The 17,035-nt window shown below is 67.0% G+C and overlaps 1 protein-coding gene across 1 annotated transcript in view; it reads left to right on the forward strand.

The window, feature by feature from the left end:
• The window catches only part of TBKBP1 (TBK1 binding protein 1), a 9,316-nt gene extending 6,376 nt beyond the window's left edge, over positions 1–2,940 (forward strand). Inside the window, 5 exon segments of the mRNA XM_040617412.1 lie at positions 162–280; positions 862–1,019; positions 1,021–1,380; positions 1,383–1,610; positions 1,839–2,940. Coding sequence (XP_040473346.1) covers positions 162–280; positions 862–1,019; positions 1,021–1,380; positions 1,383–1,610; positions 1,839–1,967 — 994 coding nt within the window. The 3' untranslated portion in view covers positions 1,968–2,940.
• The last annotated feature ends 14,095 nt before the right edge of the window (positions 2,941–17,035 follow it).

Consider the following 17,035-nt stretch of genomic DNA (forward strand, 5'->3'; position numbering starts at 1 on the left):
TGCGCAGCCACAACTTTTTTCCTTTAGAGTTTAAAAACCTGAATTCGGGTTAATTCTGGGTGTGCCCCACAGCACCCCATGGCAGGGTGCCCCCCCCCCCCCTGCCCCCGCTGGGGAACCGGGGCTGCTTTGCCCTCAGTGATGGTTCGTCCCTGCCGCAGAGTGAACCTGGCGCTGGCCTACACCGAGCTGACGGAGGAGCTGTGCCGCCTGAGGAATCTCAGCTCCCTGCAGAGCCAGATCCTCCGTGCCTTGCTGCAGGAGAAGAGCCTCAATGGCGGTAAGCAGGGCAGCTGGGGGGGGGCTGGCACCCCGTGGTTGGACCGGGCCGTGATGCAAAAAACAGGGAGACCGTGCTGGCTACCCTCATCCTGCAGCTGGTGCTGAGCTCTTGTGTGTGTCTGTCCCTGGGAGCATCCCTACCAGGGAGCATCCCTCCCTGGGAAGCATCCCTCCCTGGGAAGCATCCCTCCCTGGGAAGCATCCCTACCTGGGAGCATCCCTCCCTGGGAAGCATCCCTCCCTGGGAAGCATCCCTACCTGGGAGCATCCCTACCTGGGAGCATCCCTACCTGGGAAGCATCCCTACCTGGGAAGCATCCATCCTGGGAAGCATCCCCTCCCTGGGAGCATCCCTCCCTGGGAGCATCTATCCTGGGGAGCATCCCTACCTGGGAGCATCCCTCCCTCGCAGCATCACTCCCCGGGAGCATCCCTCCCTCTGGGGATCTCTGCGGCCGCATCCCCCATCCACCTGGGGAGTGCATGGGTGAGGAGGGGTATTTTCTGTGCCGCTGAGCTGATGGGGGGGGTATTTTCTATGCTTCCCCACCACCACCTCCTGCCCCATTTTCTTTGCAGGCCAGCGCCACTCCCCACTGTCCCAGTGCCACTCGCCAGCCCAGCAGCGCCGCTCGCCTGCCCCGCAGTGCCCCTCGCCCGCTCCCCCGGGACGTGCCGCGGCGCCCCAATGCCAGTCGCCAGCACTCCAACGGCGCTCGCCGGGCCCCCCCCAGCCAGTCGCCAGCCCAGCAGCGTCGCTCGCCAGCCCCTGGTCCCTGCCAGTCCCCTGCCCAGCAGCGCCGGTCCCCAGTTCCCCCTTCCAGCCAGTCACCTGCCCAGCAGCGCCGGTCCCCAGCACCACCATCCTGCCCGTCCCCGGCTTCGGCATCACCGCACCGGCTGCCTGGCGAGAGGATGGAGCTGGGCTACGCCAAACCCTCCAGCCGCCACATCAAGGCCGGCTTCCAGGGCCGCCGCAGCTACTCGGAGGTGAGCAACGTGGCCCTGTACCAGCAGAGCCGCTCGCTCTGGCTCCAGCCCGAAGCCTCGACGCTCCCCAAGCACAGGCCCCTATGGCGAGGTGTACCTGGGGGGCGCGGGAGCCCCCCCTGAGCGCCCGGGAGCCCTTCGAGGAGCATGTGCGTTTCGAGAAGCAATCGTCGGATGAAGAGGAGTGGGCGCTCCCCAGCCCCCCCAGCCCCGAGGCGGGGGCTATCCGCTGCGCCTCCTTCTGCGCCGGCTTCCCCATCCCCGACGCCGACGCCGCGCACCGGACGGCTGCTGCCTATGCCCGGGCAGAACACGCTCAGTCCTGGCCCTCCATCAACGTACGTGGGACCCCCCCCACCCCCGGGGCTGTGTTACGGTGGGTTGCGGTGGGGGGGAAGAGGCAAGGGAACCCCCCTACCACGCAGGCGGGGTGGTCACCCTGTGGTGTGCCTCAGTTTCCCCATTTCGGACCGGCTGCAGGGCATGGCAGCTGGTGGGGGGAGGGGGCCGGGGGGGAGGCGATGGGCAGCGGGGGGTGGGCTCAGCGCTGCCCTGTGCCCCCGCAGCTGCTGCTGGAGACGGTGGACTCGGAGGTGCGGAGCTGCCCGCTGTGCCAGCTGGCCTTCCCCATCGGCTACCCGGACGATGCCCTGGTAAAGCACATCGACTCGCACCTGGAGAACAGCAAGATCTGAGCCTTCCCCCCCTTCCCGATCTTTGGATGCTGCATGAAAACACACGAGGAGCAACACGGCTCCCGAAATACCTCCAAGTCTTCAGTAGCTACAGAAAGACTGAGCCCCCACCCCAGAGCCCCTGGCCCCCCATCAGCGGGCTCCTCCGCTCCTGCCTCGCCCCATCCCTGCATCCGCACCGGGTTTGGATGCTCAAATCGGGGCGCCAGGATAACGCCATCCCGGGTGGTGGCTGGAGGGGACCCCTCTGCACCCTTGGGTGTCATCTGCACCCTTGGGTGTTGCTGCTTGATCTCAGGGAGGATTTGAGGGGCTGGGTCCTGGATCCAGCTCCCAGGACGCAGGTGAAGGGAAGGGGCTGTGCCTTCCCCAGCTCCTCGGGTCAGAGTTGGGTTTGGGGGGGTGGGAGGTGGGGGGCAGCTGCTTGTTCTTAGTCCCCCTTGCCTTGTCTCACCGGTTTAAGCATCTTTCCACTCTTTTACATTGAAAGCCCCCTCCCCATTTCTCCCCCCTCCCCACAAGGATGCTGCTGAGGGATAAACCCCGAGGCACAGCATGCCCCCCCCCCCCCTTGCACTGGGCTCTGTGGCCTGAGGGCTCTCCCTGACCCTGACACACACACACCCCCCAGTGTGGGGACAGTGCAGCCCCCCAGCGCCCCCCCTCCCCTTCCTGCTTTAGCCCAGGGCTGCAGGTGGCTGCTCAGCCTGAGCCCCCCGCCCTCTCACCCCCATTCCCCCCACGTTCAATCTACCTCACAGCTGCCGGGAGAGGGGGAGTTCACAGTGCCGTGCCCCCCCCCCCAGCTGCTCTGCGCTGCATGTGTCCCCCCCATACCACGGCGTGCACCCCCCATGCACCGCCAGGGGCTTGACCAAGTGCGGCCCCCCCACTGCACCGGGACCCCCAGGCAGAGGGATCCGTGCTCTCTGCAACACCACCGACTCCAATAAAACCTTTCCAGCGCCCAAAACGCTGTGGGGGGGCGAAGCCATCTCCTCTTTTTGGGGTCCCTAGGGAGGGAGTGGGGGGCCAGGCTGTGGGTGCACCTCCCCCCAAGGCTGGGGCAGGGGGTGAGCCTGGTGCTGGCACATCCAGCCCTGGCAAAGCCAACTGGTGTCACCAGGGCCCAGCCGCAGGGGTGACGGGGTTCAGGGTGCCCATTGTGGGTGACCTGCACCCGTGGCCCCGTTCCCGGCACGGTGGCACGTTTCAGGTTTAGTGGCCCAGCAGGCAGCAAGAAATGGGACAATCAAAAGCAAAACAAAAACCATTGCCAGCCCCACGGGTGACAGCAGGGACACGGCCAAACCCCAGCCCCGCCGGTTCCAGCACCGGCATGCGGCCACACCGGCACCTTCAGGGTCCCCTTGTAGCTGGGGACATCCCCCCCTGGGCTTGTCCCAGGCCTGGGGGGGGGGCTGCAGGGTGGGCGCGGGGGGACTGTGGTTGTGGTGGTGCTGGGCTCGGCTCACCCACAGCGCCCATGGCACAATGGCACAGCCCTGAGCCACTCACCTTGGTGATGCTCGTGGCGTGGCCCACGGGGGATAAAATGGGCATGGGCCCCCCCCCAGCCCCACATAGGACCCCGGTGTGGAGCAGAGCTGCCCTTCCCTGTTATTTGGGTGAGGGGAGTGGAGGGGCTACGCCAAACCCCCCAGGAGGAGCCGACGGGTGAGCAACGTGGCATGCGTCGAGCGTGCAGCCCCGAAGGCGGCAGGGCTGGGACCGTGGAGGAAGCAGAGACCCCCCAGGTGAGCAAAATGCCGAGTGGGGTGGGAGGGCAGCGCCGGGGGGAGTGCGGAGGGAGGGGATGCGCTTGGGGGTGATGGTCGCAGAGCATCGCGGGCAGCTGGTGGGGGTGGGGAGGGCTGCCAGGCTTCACACCTCCGGTGTCCTGCTCGTCATCAGCCTCGTTAAAGCTGCTCCTCCGCCCCAACGGTGCCACCAAACCAGCCCAGGGTGGGGACACCCCGCAGGGCTCAGGGGGTGGGGAGTGATGGCTGGGGTGAAGGTGGCGGTGGGATCCTCCTGGTTGTCCTGGGGGGCTGCCTGGGGAAGCCCACTCCCACCGCCATGGGTGCCACCGCTCCGGCAGCACAGCCGAGACCCGCTCCTCCGTGTTACTGTAGGGCCTACAGCCCCCCCGCCTGCGGGCTGAGGGGCAGGGGGCTGCAGGGGCGGCCCTCGGGGGGTCTCGGTTGATTTTGCACCCTGGGGGGATGTAGGTGCATGACCTGGGTGCCGAGACACCCCTAAACTCAGCCGCTCGTGGGAAATCCCAGCTCTCACCTAGCCTGGCTCCGGCAGGGAGCATCCATGTGATGAGTTGTGACCGTCCTCAGTCCCCTCTGCCCGGGGGAGGCTGCAGGGTGGGGAGGGGGCTCTGTCCCCACTCCCCAAGCAGGATACGAGCTGGTTCCCAGCCGCTGCGGCACGGCAGGCTGTGGGGCGATGGTGTGAAGGAGATAGGCTCGGTGCTGCCGGCGAGGCAGTGGCACGGCGGGCGTTATCGCCAGCTGATCTCTGCATCTGGCAGGGGAGGGGGGGGGAACAGCAGCCCCTACCCCACGGCTGAGCCGGATCTGCCCCCCAGCTGGGCACCGGCTCGTGCCAGGCACCAAGGGGGCTAAGCCAGGGGGACACACGCCGTGACCCCCATGGGGACATGATGCTGCAGGGAAGGGTCCCAAAAAGAGCAAATTGGGCCGGGGGGTTGCACCCACCAAGGATGAGGCCTGATCCATACTCGGCGTGGTGTAGAGGATGGCCAGGCTCCTTCTGTCCCCATCCACCAGTTTAGAGTGGAAATGCACTGGGATGGGGGTGGAGGTGTGGCCCAACAGCGGGCAGGGGGTGTCCAGCCCCCACCCTGCCCTGCCACCCACTCTCCCCCCCAGCTTCTCTCACTTTTTTTGAAATCACGTGATAAATGTCAAACGGCGGGTGCCGTTACTCATCCTGCCACCAACTCAGCACCGCTTTCCTCCGGGGGCGGCAGCCGCTGAGTCAAGAGGCTGCTGGGCTCCCCCGGGGGCACTGAGACCACCAGCCCCCCCCCCAAAACCACCAGCCCCTCGTAGGGCTCCTGGGCCCTGTAGGAGGAACCAGGCGGCTTGGGGACATGTGTCACCCCGGGGCAGATGTGTCCCCATCCCGAGTGCGTGATGCTCGTGTGACTTCGGGGGTCCCAGCACCTCTGCTTTGGGGTGTTCAGCTCCAAAGCCTGGGGGCTGCCCTTTGCATGGTGCTGGGGGGGGGGGCACGATGAGGGGCTGGCGGTGGCCCTGGGATGCTCATGCAGAGCACAAGGCTCCGTGCCCGGTGGCTGTGCTGTGGCCTGTGGTCGCGGTGCTGAGCAGCTTGCCACGTCCCGTGAGCAGGATGCGGGCACATCACCCCCTGCACACCCCACCCTTCACCAGTGGGGACCACCCTGCCTTGTCCCCGCTCTGTGTGGGGAAGCCCTGAGACATCCCCACTGCGAGAGGGACCGCTCCCCCCACCCCGATGCCTCCCGCAGCCTGGGACCGCCGTGCCTCAGTTTCCCTCACCCACCCCGCTGCGGCTCCGTGGCCCGGCCTGCAGGGCAAGCGGGGCTGCCCGGGGAAGGGGGGGGGGGCTGCTCTGTGCCTGTGTGTGCGGCCCCGTTTCCTCTGACCCCCCCCCCCGGGTGCTGCCGCCTCCTCGACACCTCGCAGGAGGGAGCTGCAAACCGCAGCGCTGGGCTGTGGTTTTGGTCTCACCCTCACCCCCCCAGGGCGGCAGGGCTTTAGCCTGGGGCACCCACCCAAGCCTGAACCGGGGGCTCCTGGGGGCTGCTGCACCCTGGGGTGCCCGAACACCCCTTGCAGGGCTCAGGGTGCCACGATGCCACCCGTGTGTGACACCCCTCCCTGCAATCCCGGCCCCCAAACCCACCCTGCAGTGCCTCTGCAGCTGCCCTGCCCCCAGGGGTGCTGGGGGGGGGAGGGGGGGGGGGGCGATGTGGCCCTGCTGTCCCCATGGCTTGGGGCAGGGGACCAGGTGGCTGCAAGCATCCCCCTACTGCCACCAGCATCTCACCCTGCAGTGGTGGCTGGCGACCAGGATGGGGTGGTGGCCGTGCCTGGGGCTGTGGGGGGGGCGTCCCGCTGGCCGCGAGGGGTGGGAGCACCCACATCGGCCTTCAGGGGGTCTTGGTGGGCGAGGCCTGTGGTCCCCAGTGCAGCTTGGCTGTGCCAGCTGCAGTGACAAGAGACAAGCCACCATGAGGGGGCTGGGCAGTGGGGGGCTTCCCGCAGCGCCACGGGCTGGGGTCCGTCTCCTCCAGCCTGTCCCGAGGGCAGCGGGAGCATCCGCAGGGGAATCATCCCCGGAACACCAGGGATGTCACAGTGTCTGCACAGGGCATCGTCCCTAGGAGCCCCCCACGTGTGGGCAGCCCCCTCCCCACCCCGGGGCTGTGCCCCCCAGCCCTGGTGGGCCAGGTTGCAGCACGCCTGACTCCATGCCAGTGTCCCCGGTGTCCCCAGCCCCTGTGCCAGCCTCGCAGCAGGTCACACCTGCCATTTCCCATCCAGCAACTTTCTTTTTCTTATTAATTTTTTTTCCTCTCTCCCAGCAAAAAACCCCTCTTATTTTGGGCAGGTTGAAAAGTTTCTTTTTCCAGCAGGTTTTCAGCGTTGGTTGTGGGGTTTTTTTCTTTTCTCTTTTTTCTTTTTTTCTTTTTTCTTTTTTTTTTTTTTCTCAGCCTTTCTATCTTTTAGGGGGAAAATGAAACGCTTCTCACTACTCGGGTCCTGCTTTCTCCAGCAGCTGGGTCCTGCGGCACGGGGAGGGGGGCAGGGGATGGGACCAGGGATGCTCCTGCCCCATTGCTGGGTGTTCAGGGCCAGATCCGAGCAGGGAAGACAGCGTCCTGGTGTCCCTGGCCGTGTGTGCCGTGAAGGGGGATTCTCTGATGTCTAGTAAGGGTTGTGCTGATGTCTTGCCCTGGGTGTTCCGCACTCCTTCCCGCTTTGCCCGCCGAAGGGCTCCGTGCACTCGTAGGGATCACCCACGTGCACCAGCTGATCCCCTTTAACCGAGCTGCAGGGATCCCCCCGGCTCCAGGAAGGCTCCAGGGAGGACCCCCGGGCTGGGGGGCTGTGGCGGCAGCGTGGCCTCTCCGTCGGGGTTTATAGGAAACGGCGCTGCAGGGAAGCGCCCGGCGCTCCTGCCCGGGTGAGCGTTTCTTTCCAGCCGTGGGCGCCGAAAGGCCCCTCTCTGCCACGGATCCGGTGTGAGTCAAAGCCGGAGCCCTGGGGTTTAACCACAAGCCCCAGAGCTGCCATGTCACAGGGGAGCGTCGCCAGAGGCGTTTATAAGAAATGGAGAGGCTGCCCTGCCGGGGAAGGGACCCCAGCTGGCACGGGGGGCTTCGCCCGTGCCCTCCGGGAGAAGCCCTTTGGCCCCATGGGCAGAGGTTGCGGCGGTGGCTGCGGGCTCAGCTCCTGGCCCACATCTTCTGCAGAGGACCCAGGGCTGCTGCTTTCAGCTTCTCAGCTCAGCCCCTTCCCAGGGATGCTCAGTGCCCACATCACCCCAGGGTGCTCCCATCACCCAGCTGGGTGCCTGGTCCCTGCATCACCCCTGGGTGCCTGCAACCAGGCTGTGCACCCAGTGCCAGCATCACCCTGCGTGCCCACACCAGCCCAGGGTGCTCCCATCACCCAGCTGGGTGCCTGGGACACCCGCCCAAGGCTGAAACAGGGGCTCCTGGGGGCTGGTGCACCCTGGGGTGCCTCACCACCCCTTGCAGGGCTCACGGTGCCACAATGCCTCCCATGTGTGACACCCCTGCTGCAATCCCAGTCCCCAAACCCACCCTGCAGCACCTATGCAGCTGCATCACCCCTGAGTGCCCATGTCCAGGCTGGGTATCTATTGCCAGCATCACCCTGGGTGCCCGCATCAGCCTGAGGTCCTCATGTCACCCTGGGTACCTGCACCCAGCTGGGTGCCTGGTCCCTGCATCACCCCTGGGCGCCTGCAGCCAGGCTGTGCACCCAGTGCCAGCATCACCCTGCGTGCCCACACCAGCTCAGGGTGCTCACGTCACCCTGGGTACTTGCATCCAGCCGGGGTGCCTGGTCGCTGCATCAGCGTGTCCAGGCTGGGTACCCAGGGCCAGCATCACTCCCAGGCGCCTGCATCCACCTGGGGTGTTTGGGCCCTGCATCACCCTGGGGTGCCTGCATCCCCAGGGAGTCTGGTCCCTCCCCCACGCAGGATGCATGGCCCCCGGGGTGCCCAGCCCTCCTGGCACAGCAGCTGCCTGTGACCCCCCTGCCAGCTCCGGCTGTGGCGGTGGCACCGCTGGCTGCGGGTGCCCTTCCTGCACGTGTGCCGGCAGCTGCTTGGCCTGTCACAGATGCTCCTCCTGGAGACACAGAAGGTTTTCGCACGTGCCTCGTCCTCCCCAGCCCCAGCTCCCCACAGCCTGGGGGGGCCGTGGTGGCTCCCACAGTCCCCGGGGACCTCCTGCCCTTCACGCCTGGGATGTGCTGATCCTGCTGCCCTGGGGAGGATGTGGTGTGTCCCCTCCCGACCAAGCCACCCCGGTGTCCGTCCTCACCCCTGTGATGGGATCAGCTCTTTATCATCCGTCTGTGGTGACCCCCACCTCCATTCCCAACCACCGGGGGGGGGGGGGGGGGGGGGGGGCACAGCCTCAAATGACGGCGGGCGGGAGGGACACGCAGCCCCGGCTGCCATGTGCCCAGCGCCAGCCATCACAGATGCTGCAGAGAGACAAGTGCCACCAGGCCCCCCAGGGACCCACAGGCTGCCGGCCGGGGCCCAGCCTCGCGCGGGGGACCCGCCATCTCGCTGCAGGGAGGTGACGGAGCCAACACGCCGTGACATGGGCCTCGTGCCCCCGCCGCCACGGCCAGCGCCTCGCCAGCGCCCGCCGGGGGGTACTTCTTGGCTGTCACAACCCATCTGCGTCGGGGGGCAGCGTCTGCTGGCGCCGTAAGTGGGGTTAAACTCGGGGTCACCCGGATCGAGCATCCAAGGCAGGGGGTGTCTCGTGGAAGACAAATGCCTCCCCAAGTCCCCCTGTGCCCTGTCCCCCTCTGTCCCTGGTTGTCACCAGAGCGGGATGCCGGAGGTGATGCTCTGTGGTGCAGGGAGCGCTGGGGATGTAGGGAGGGACAGCAAATGTGTCCCCAGTCCCTGCGTGTGGTTCTTGCGGTGGTGGCCCTGTGGCAGATGTGTCCCCAGGAAGCTGCTCCTCAGTTCTGGCTGCAGGTCCTGGCTCCTCACTGTGGCCAGGGGACACATGGGACTGTGACGGCCACGACCCGCTGTGGCCCCGCTCTGGCCGGTGGCCCAACATCCAGCACCAGGCGGGTGCCCGGGGCCATCGACACCCGCGCCGGCAGCCTGAACTCCCGGTGACCCACCACGGCCACTGCCAGCACGAGGCCACCCCAGGCACCAAGCCACCCTAACGGGGCGCACAGCCCCAGCAGTCCCTGAACCCCCCCAGGAACCCTCGGGGTCCCTCTAAACCCTCCAGCACCTGCAGGAAAGTGGCACTTTGGGGACAAATCCAGCCCTGACGGTGCCAGCAGGACCATCCTGACCTGACACCGAGCCCTGGTGCTTCAGGGGAGCCAAGCTTGGGGCAGGTGGGATTTGGGGCTGGGGTCCCACCACCCCGGCAGAGACACATGGTGCCGACGGCGCATCCCGGCCCCTTCCATCCCCATCGCTCCCCCCCCTCATTTCGCGCCCCCACTGCCACCCGGGCTCACGCCGCGCCGGCTGGACCCACGGGCAGCTCTTTAACCGCCGGCTGAAATGAAACCGGCTCCGGCTCCTTCCCCCTGACCTATTTTTAACATTTGATTGGATATTTATTATTTTTTTTTTTTCCCCTTCTTCCCGCGCGCCGGCCCCGGGTGCGACCGCGGTGTCAGCCCCGCGTCACATCAATTAACGCGCGCGGGGCATCATTTGTCACTTTGCATTTCCCCGAGACCCCTCACCCTGCCGCCACGGTGGCGGTGGGCACGCGCCAGCCTGGGTGCTCCCGCTGTGGGATGGGTGCTGGCCACGCTCTTCCTGCCCGTTTCGGGGTGCACAGCTCCGCATGGTGGGGACCCACCGGCTGGTGCTGCCACCCGCTTTGGTGGGATCCTGGTGCTGGGTAGGAGGGTCCCCGGCAGGGACGGGGACACCGGAGCGTGGCCCCCCCGGCCCCTAGCAGCCGGTGCCGACACCTCCACTTCCGTCGCAGGGCCCCCACGGGTATTTTTATCTCCCGGCTCTGCCATTTGGCACGCAGTGAGTGTCCATCCCCACCGCTGCCCTGCCTCCAGCTGCCTCCCCCAGCCCGCACCACCCCCCAGGGCAGGATTGGACCCTCTGGAGCTGCGTCGGACCCTGTAGGACTGCATAGGACCTGATGGGACCCCATGGGGCAGGACTGGACCCTATGGAGGATGATCAAGCCCTAGATAGCAGGATAGGGCCCTGCAGAGTAGGATGGGACCTTGCAGGAGTGGATAAGACCCAAGTAGGCAGGATGAGGCCCTTCCTGACAGGACAGGACCCTGCAGCGCAGGGTGGGAACCTATGGAGCAGGATTGGACCCTGTAGGGCAGGCTTGTTTCCTGCAGGGTGGCTGGAAAGCAGGACTAGACTCTCTGCGGCAGGATCAGACCCTGGCAGGGAAGATGGGACCCTGCAGGGCAGGATTGGACCCTACGGGATGGGATAGGGTCCTGTGTGGCAGGACCTTCCAGACCCAGCTGGCTTTCTGCGGGACACGATGGGACCCAAAGGGGCAGGATTGGCCCCCGTGGGGCAGGACCAGCCACCACCAGCTCTTCTGCTGGGCGGCAGCATCCTCAGCCCCATCCCAGGGGGGTCCAGCCCCCCACATCCCCATGTCCCCCATGCCCCCGAGCCCGTGGGACCCCCGCATGGCCAGACCCCCGAACGGGGGCTCTCGGGAGGGCCGTGGCAGCGGCGTGGGTGATGCCGCACACGCGTGTGCCCAGCGGGGCTGCACGTTGTCAGAAGCTGTAGCCCGTGTCGGAGCCGCCGTCCCCCCCGCCCGCTCAGCACACATCACTCCCCGGCCTTCGCCTCCCGCTGACGAAGAGGAAGGGCCGGGGGCCTGAGCCCCCCAGCCCCACGCGCCCACGTCACGCTAAGCCGGCCAGACAGGGGCTGCAGCCCCCCGGCGCTCCCCACAGCCGCGGCTTTTCACCCAGGATCTGGCTCCCGCTGAAGCAAATCGCCTCGTACAGGAGGGGGGCGAGGGGCCGTGGCGGGGGGTGACACAGGCTCCCCACGGCCCACTGGGTGCTGGCGGGGGGGGCCTTGGCATACCCAGCGGACCCCCCCCCCCCCCCCCCGCTCCGCTGCCGCGCTGCACGCACGCACGCGCACACGGCAGGCCTCCCGCGTGCACGCGGGCACGCTCGTGCCGGCAGCCTTGCACGCACATGGCTGGCTCTCTTGCACACCCACAGCAGCCCCTGTGCACAGCCGTGCACACATCGAGCCCTTGCACACACTGAGCCCTTGCACACCCTGAGTCTTGCACACCCATGCGCACGCTAAGCCCTTGCACACCCATGCATGCACAGGCTCCCTTGCACACCCACAGCACACCCCAGACCCCTCACACACGCACTGGCCCCCTCGCACACCTGGGCACACACTGACACCCTCGCACACCCGTGTCTTCTTGCACACACACACGCCCTGGCCCCTTGCACACCCAGGATACTCACACACAAGCTTCCTTGCACATAAGCACACAGAAGCTTCCTTGCACGCCTGTGCACAGCCCCCCCAGCCCTCTTGCACACACACACACACCCCAGACCCCTTGCACACCCACACAGCCCCATGCTCATCGATGCGCTGCCCCATGCATGGGGGGACGGTGGCACCCCAGACACGGTGGCACCCCGGACACGGTGGCACCCCAACAGGGACGCGGTGGCTGCTCCGTGCACACTGCCACCTCCCACGCAGGCTCCCACAGCCAGGGCGAGGAAGAGGAGGAGGGCCAGGACCCAAGCTGCGGTTCAGTCCCTGGAGCTGTGGGCAGGATCAGTCCCGCAGGCAGGTGGCAATGCACCCACCACCGCTGAGCTCCGCAACGCTGGGTGCTGGGGCTTCGAGTGGCCAAGGATGAAGCGGGGGGGGGGGGTCCCTTGGCCAGACCCCACGGTGGCACCCCACGGCAGGGCCCCCGGCAGCGTGGCGGCGGTGGTGGCGGGGGCGCAGGGGGCACGGGGCTGAGCACCAGGAGGGTTTTGGATGGCAGCGGCTGGAACGATGTTAATGACTTTTCTTCCTGTTGCTCTCCTTTTACACCGAGGGCAGCTCCGTAACCAGAGCCGCTTCCTTCCCCGAGATTAAGGAGCCGTCTGCTGGGCCCCCCCCCCCGGCTGCTGACCCCCCCGGCGCTGCCACCGACTTGTCACCCCCAGCTGGCCCAGGCAGTGCTGGGGAAGGGGCAGCACCCATGGGTGCTCCCCTTCCAGCAGGGGCCGGTGGCTGGAGGCGCTGAGCATCCTCCCAGCCCTGGTCAGGATTTGTCCTATCAGAAGGTGGTTTGAGGGTGCTCAGGGGAAGCCCCACGGTGGGACGAGCTCATCACGCCTCCCCCCCCCCCCCGCTCCCCTCCTTCCCCCCGGGCCCCCCCGTGGGGCTTCCCCCTGCAGTGGGGCTGCCGAAGGCTGGGGTGGAGGGTGGTGGCCGCCTGCCAGTGCCGGGTGGTTTGGGGCAGGAAGGAGGGCGACAGCGCTAGGGTGCGGGGTGAGGTGTGGCGGTGGGGGGATGACAGGGACCCCAGGACCCACCACAGTGGGGGCTGAGCCCCCCAAACCGGCCACTGGCTCTGCCTCATTGCCCACCCATCACCACCCGTGACTCGATTTCCCCTGCCCGCCCTGACTCAGAGGGCACGGTTGGTGGCATGGGACCTGGGGAGGGGGGGGGGGGGGGACACACACAACAGGGTGCCTGGGGTGCTCCGACTGTGGGATGGCCAAACTGGGGGTGCAGGAGGGGGCTTTGCAGGGTGGGAGCCCAGGTAGGCTACTGGGGGGGCTCAGCAGCATTGTTCCTCTCCGGGGTACAGCAGGGATGTGGCTCCATCTCACCCTGTGCCCTTCAGCCCCTGGGCTGCAAAGCACCCAGGGCTGGATGCAGCCGGGTGCAGGATGCAGCCCCGGGCTGGGGTGCGCTGGTGGTCCCCCGGGTGGGTGGCAGGTGGCCAGCCTGGCCCGGCCGCGCTGCGGTTTGCATTCATGCCTCCATGAACTTCTCAGCAACGCGCTGCCTTCGAGCAGCAGCGAGATGCAAATTCCTCTGGGGTGGGGGGAGTATTTTTGGTTTTCCCTGAGACCAAATTTAGCCCCCGTGGGTGCCCGGTGCCTTCGCGCTCGTTTTAATAATGAAAACAGGAACAATGCCATTTACTCAGAAAATAACCCCCCAGTTTCCCCTTGGTCCCCAGCAGCCAAATTCCCACCGGGAAGGCAAATCCCCACAGCAGCACCGGCACCTGCCTGGGGTCTGGGCTGGAGGGTGGCATGGGGACGGTGGGATGTGGGGACATGGGGACATGGGCTTGCACCCTGCGTGGGGCTGGCTCCTGCCCAGCACCTCTGCTGGGGGTTTGGTCCTGCCGGCACCGGGGCTGGAGCAGTGAGATGCGGGATGGAGCCGCGTTGCAGAAGTGACGTGGAGCAGGAGGGGTCTGGGGTAACCCACCCACAGAGGCTCTGACCCCCATCCCATGCTGGCACTGGAGACCCCAGGGATGGGGATGTTCCACCCTGCAGCTGCAGCAGGAGAAACTGAGGCACGGGGCGATGCTGGGGCTTGGCCCTTAGGAAACTGGAAATCCTGCTGGGGACGGGCACGGGCTCGGCGCTGCGGCTGGCTCGGGGACGGCTGCGGCCGGTGGGGCAGAGCCTGTGCGGCAGCAAGCGTGGCCCTGGCCCACGGGGCGTATCCTGCACCGTCAGCCACATCCTCCCCGGCCCCGCCGCGGGCACCGGTGCTCGGCGAGTGCCGGAAACCAAGTGGGTGTCCAGGAGGGTCTCGGGCACGGGGGACACACGCTGGTGCCCACAGCCAGCAGCCCCACGCTCTCGGGGATGCTTGGATGTGCAAAGTGCCGTGTTGTATCAGCCATCAGCAGAGGGGAAACTGAGGCACGGGGCTTGAAGCGAAGGAATTTGGCCCCGAGAGGTGCCAGGGGTCCTGCCCTCCAGGAAGGGCCCTGCGGGTGAGGGTGCCTGGCCAGCTCGGCTGCTGTGGAGCCGTTGTCCAGCTGGAGGGAGGTTTGGGTCCCACTCTCAGTGCTCCCTCACCATGGAGGGCTGAGCTCAGGCCACTTGGCGCAGAGACTGTCCCATCCCAAGGGACATCGAACCTGGATCCCCGGCTGAGGATGCCCCGGAGCATCTCTGTCACCGTCAGACAGGGCCGTCGGAGGCTGTTCGAGGTGACGGCCAGGACACGGCTCCCAGCTCTCCTCTCCCTCCTGGCCCTGAGCGAGTCCTCCCTGCGCAGGGACACTTGTGACAACCATCGCCCCAGGAGTCCCGCTGTGTCTCCCAGGGAGGGCTGTGTCCCCGGTGTCACTTTACTGTGTAAGGCGGGGGGAAACTCAAGGACATGACACCCTGGGGACAGAGCCATCCTCCTTCCTGCACCCTGCTGGACCCCACTGTGGGCACCAGCCAGGACCGGGACCCCCAGGGGCAAGGGGGACATGGGGCGGCGGTGGCAGGTCCCCATCCACGGGCGCAGCGGGGATGCTCGCGAGCCCAGCACCCGTCTGGGTGGCTGCCACGGCTGATCTCGCAGCGGGGGGGGTGCCTGTGAATTTATCCTCGCCGGCGATGGTATAACGGGAATGAATTAGCACGTCGTGACGTCAGGGAGCACATGTGCTGCAGCACTTGCTACCCCCCCTGTTAATGAGTCGCTCCCCCCCCATCCATACCCCCCCTCCACTCTGGCCTTTATTTTTCCTCCTAGAGAAATTTTCTGGAAATTTCCTTGTTTTCTTCTTTTTCTCACTTGGGAACTCAGCGGGGGGATTCCTGCCTGATGGCTGGGGAGGGGGTGGCGGTGCCCTGGCAGCCTGGGGGTGCCCGGGGAGGCAGGGGACAGCTGCCACGCTCTGCCAGGGACACAGAGGCCAGGCGCAGCTGTGCCGCAGAGGGGTGCACATGCGTGTGCGTGCACACACCAGGCCAGGGGTGAGCTGGGGGGGGGGGCTGCCCTAACTGCAAATCCCCCCCCCGCCCCTGCTGCTGCCACATGCCCCACCGCTGGCCCTCTCCCCCACCGACTGCTGGGGGATTAGGGGCCAGGAGGAGCTGGCAGGGAGCCGGAAAGGCAGGGAGGGGGTCAGCGGGGGGGGCTTTGCATAGAGATTGAAGCCCAGGACCCCTCTGAACAATGACACCGGTGAAAAGCTGGTCAGAATGGCTGCTAAGCTGTGTCTGATGGGCCAATACACAACCCCCTGCGAGACCACCGCTCCTGCCAGAGGTGACTCACCGTGGGGACGTGGGGGTCTCATCCATCCACCCCCCATGGCCCGGACACAGCCCCCACGCATCCTTAACTCCCCATTTCCTCCTGCAACACAGCCGGACCCCTCTGTGGGGGAAGCAGAGCTGTCTCCATCCCTGTCCCCATCTACGACCCTGTCCCCATCCGCTCTCGCTGCCCCCTGGCAGCACTGTCACTGACCCCAGGGCCACAGAGCCCAGGGGATTTAGATGTGGGTTTGGTAGAGACCCACATGTGCCCCTTTCTCCCCCCTCCCCACACAAGACCCCAACCCCAGAGGGGTCCCAGAGGCATGGGGACGGCTGGGCACATCTCTGCACCCAGGGGCCGAGCCAGGAGGAGGACACACAGGCGCATGGCAGTGTCACCCGTCCTTTCGTGCAGCGTGGGAGTGACAGGCGGGGGGTGGCACCCAGCCGTCCCCCACCCCTCCACAGCACTGCCCCACTGGGAATGGAAAGTATTGACGGGCGCTGAGCTGGGGAGCTGCCAAGGGAAGCGGCCCCTCCAGAGCAAAATGCCACCATGATGGCTCCAGGGGACATGGGGACTCCCCCCGGCACAGAGGGGTCAAGGGCAGGTGCCGGGAAGGCCTGGCCTCAGGGTGGGCACAGGAGAGGGCACGGCTTGTTTGAGCTCCCTGGGGAACTCGGACCCCCCCCCAAATCCAGCAGAAGGGGAGGAGGCCAGGAACCGGACGAGCCCCCAGCCCTGGTTCCCCGGGGCTCACCGGCCCGAGCCACCCCCTGTGTGACACCCCCTTGCTGTGACACTGGGGGGGTGTCCCAAAATATCCACATGTGGTGGTGTGGGGGGCTGTGGGGACACCCAAGACCCACACAGAGGCTGCCCCAGTCACCCCAGGGAGGGAAGCCCCCCACCTGCCCCTCCCCAGGCCCGGGCAGCACCTCTGGGCAAACAAGCTAATTAATGGATTAATTAAGGGTCCTGGGAGGAGGGGGGGCAGGGTGTTAAGTGGCCCTGTGTCATCCCAGAGCTCCAAAAGCTGGGCAGGAGCCCAACCCAACCTCATGGCCACTCCATGCTCTGTTGCCCCACAGTGTCCCTGTCCCCTCCTGTGTCCCCACCCCTGCCACTGTCCCATGCCCCCCCCATCCCCTCCCACCTCCCCACTCCCCCAGTTTCCCATGTCCCCGCGTGTCCCCCAGCCCCTCACACGCCCCGTGTCCCCCCACCCCTCCCATGCTCCGTGTCCCCTGGTTGTCCCCCCGCCCTTCCCACGCCCCGTGTCCCCCCCGCCCCCCGTGTGTGTCCCACTCCCCCGTGTGTGTCCCGCTCCCCCCGTGCCCCGCTCCCCCGTGTCCCGCTCCCCGCCCCGTGCCCCTCCCCGCCCCGGTGGGGGCCGCCCCCGGGGGGGGGCGGAGCTCCCGGCGCGGAGCCGCTTCTTTGGATAAGAGGCGCGGGGCCACGGCGATGGGCAGGTGGAGCGTGTGAGGGCACCGGCGAGCGGC

This window comes from Falco naumanni, chromosome 18, assembly GCF_017639655.2.
Source record: "Falco naumanni isolate bFalNau1 chromosome 18, bFalNau1.pat, whole genome shotgun sequence".
NCBI classification, from domain to species: Eukaryota; Metazoa; Chordata; class Aves; order Falconiformes; family Falconidae; genus Falco; species Falco naumanni.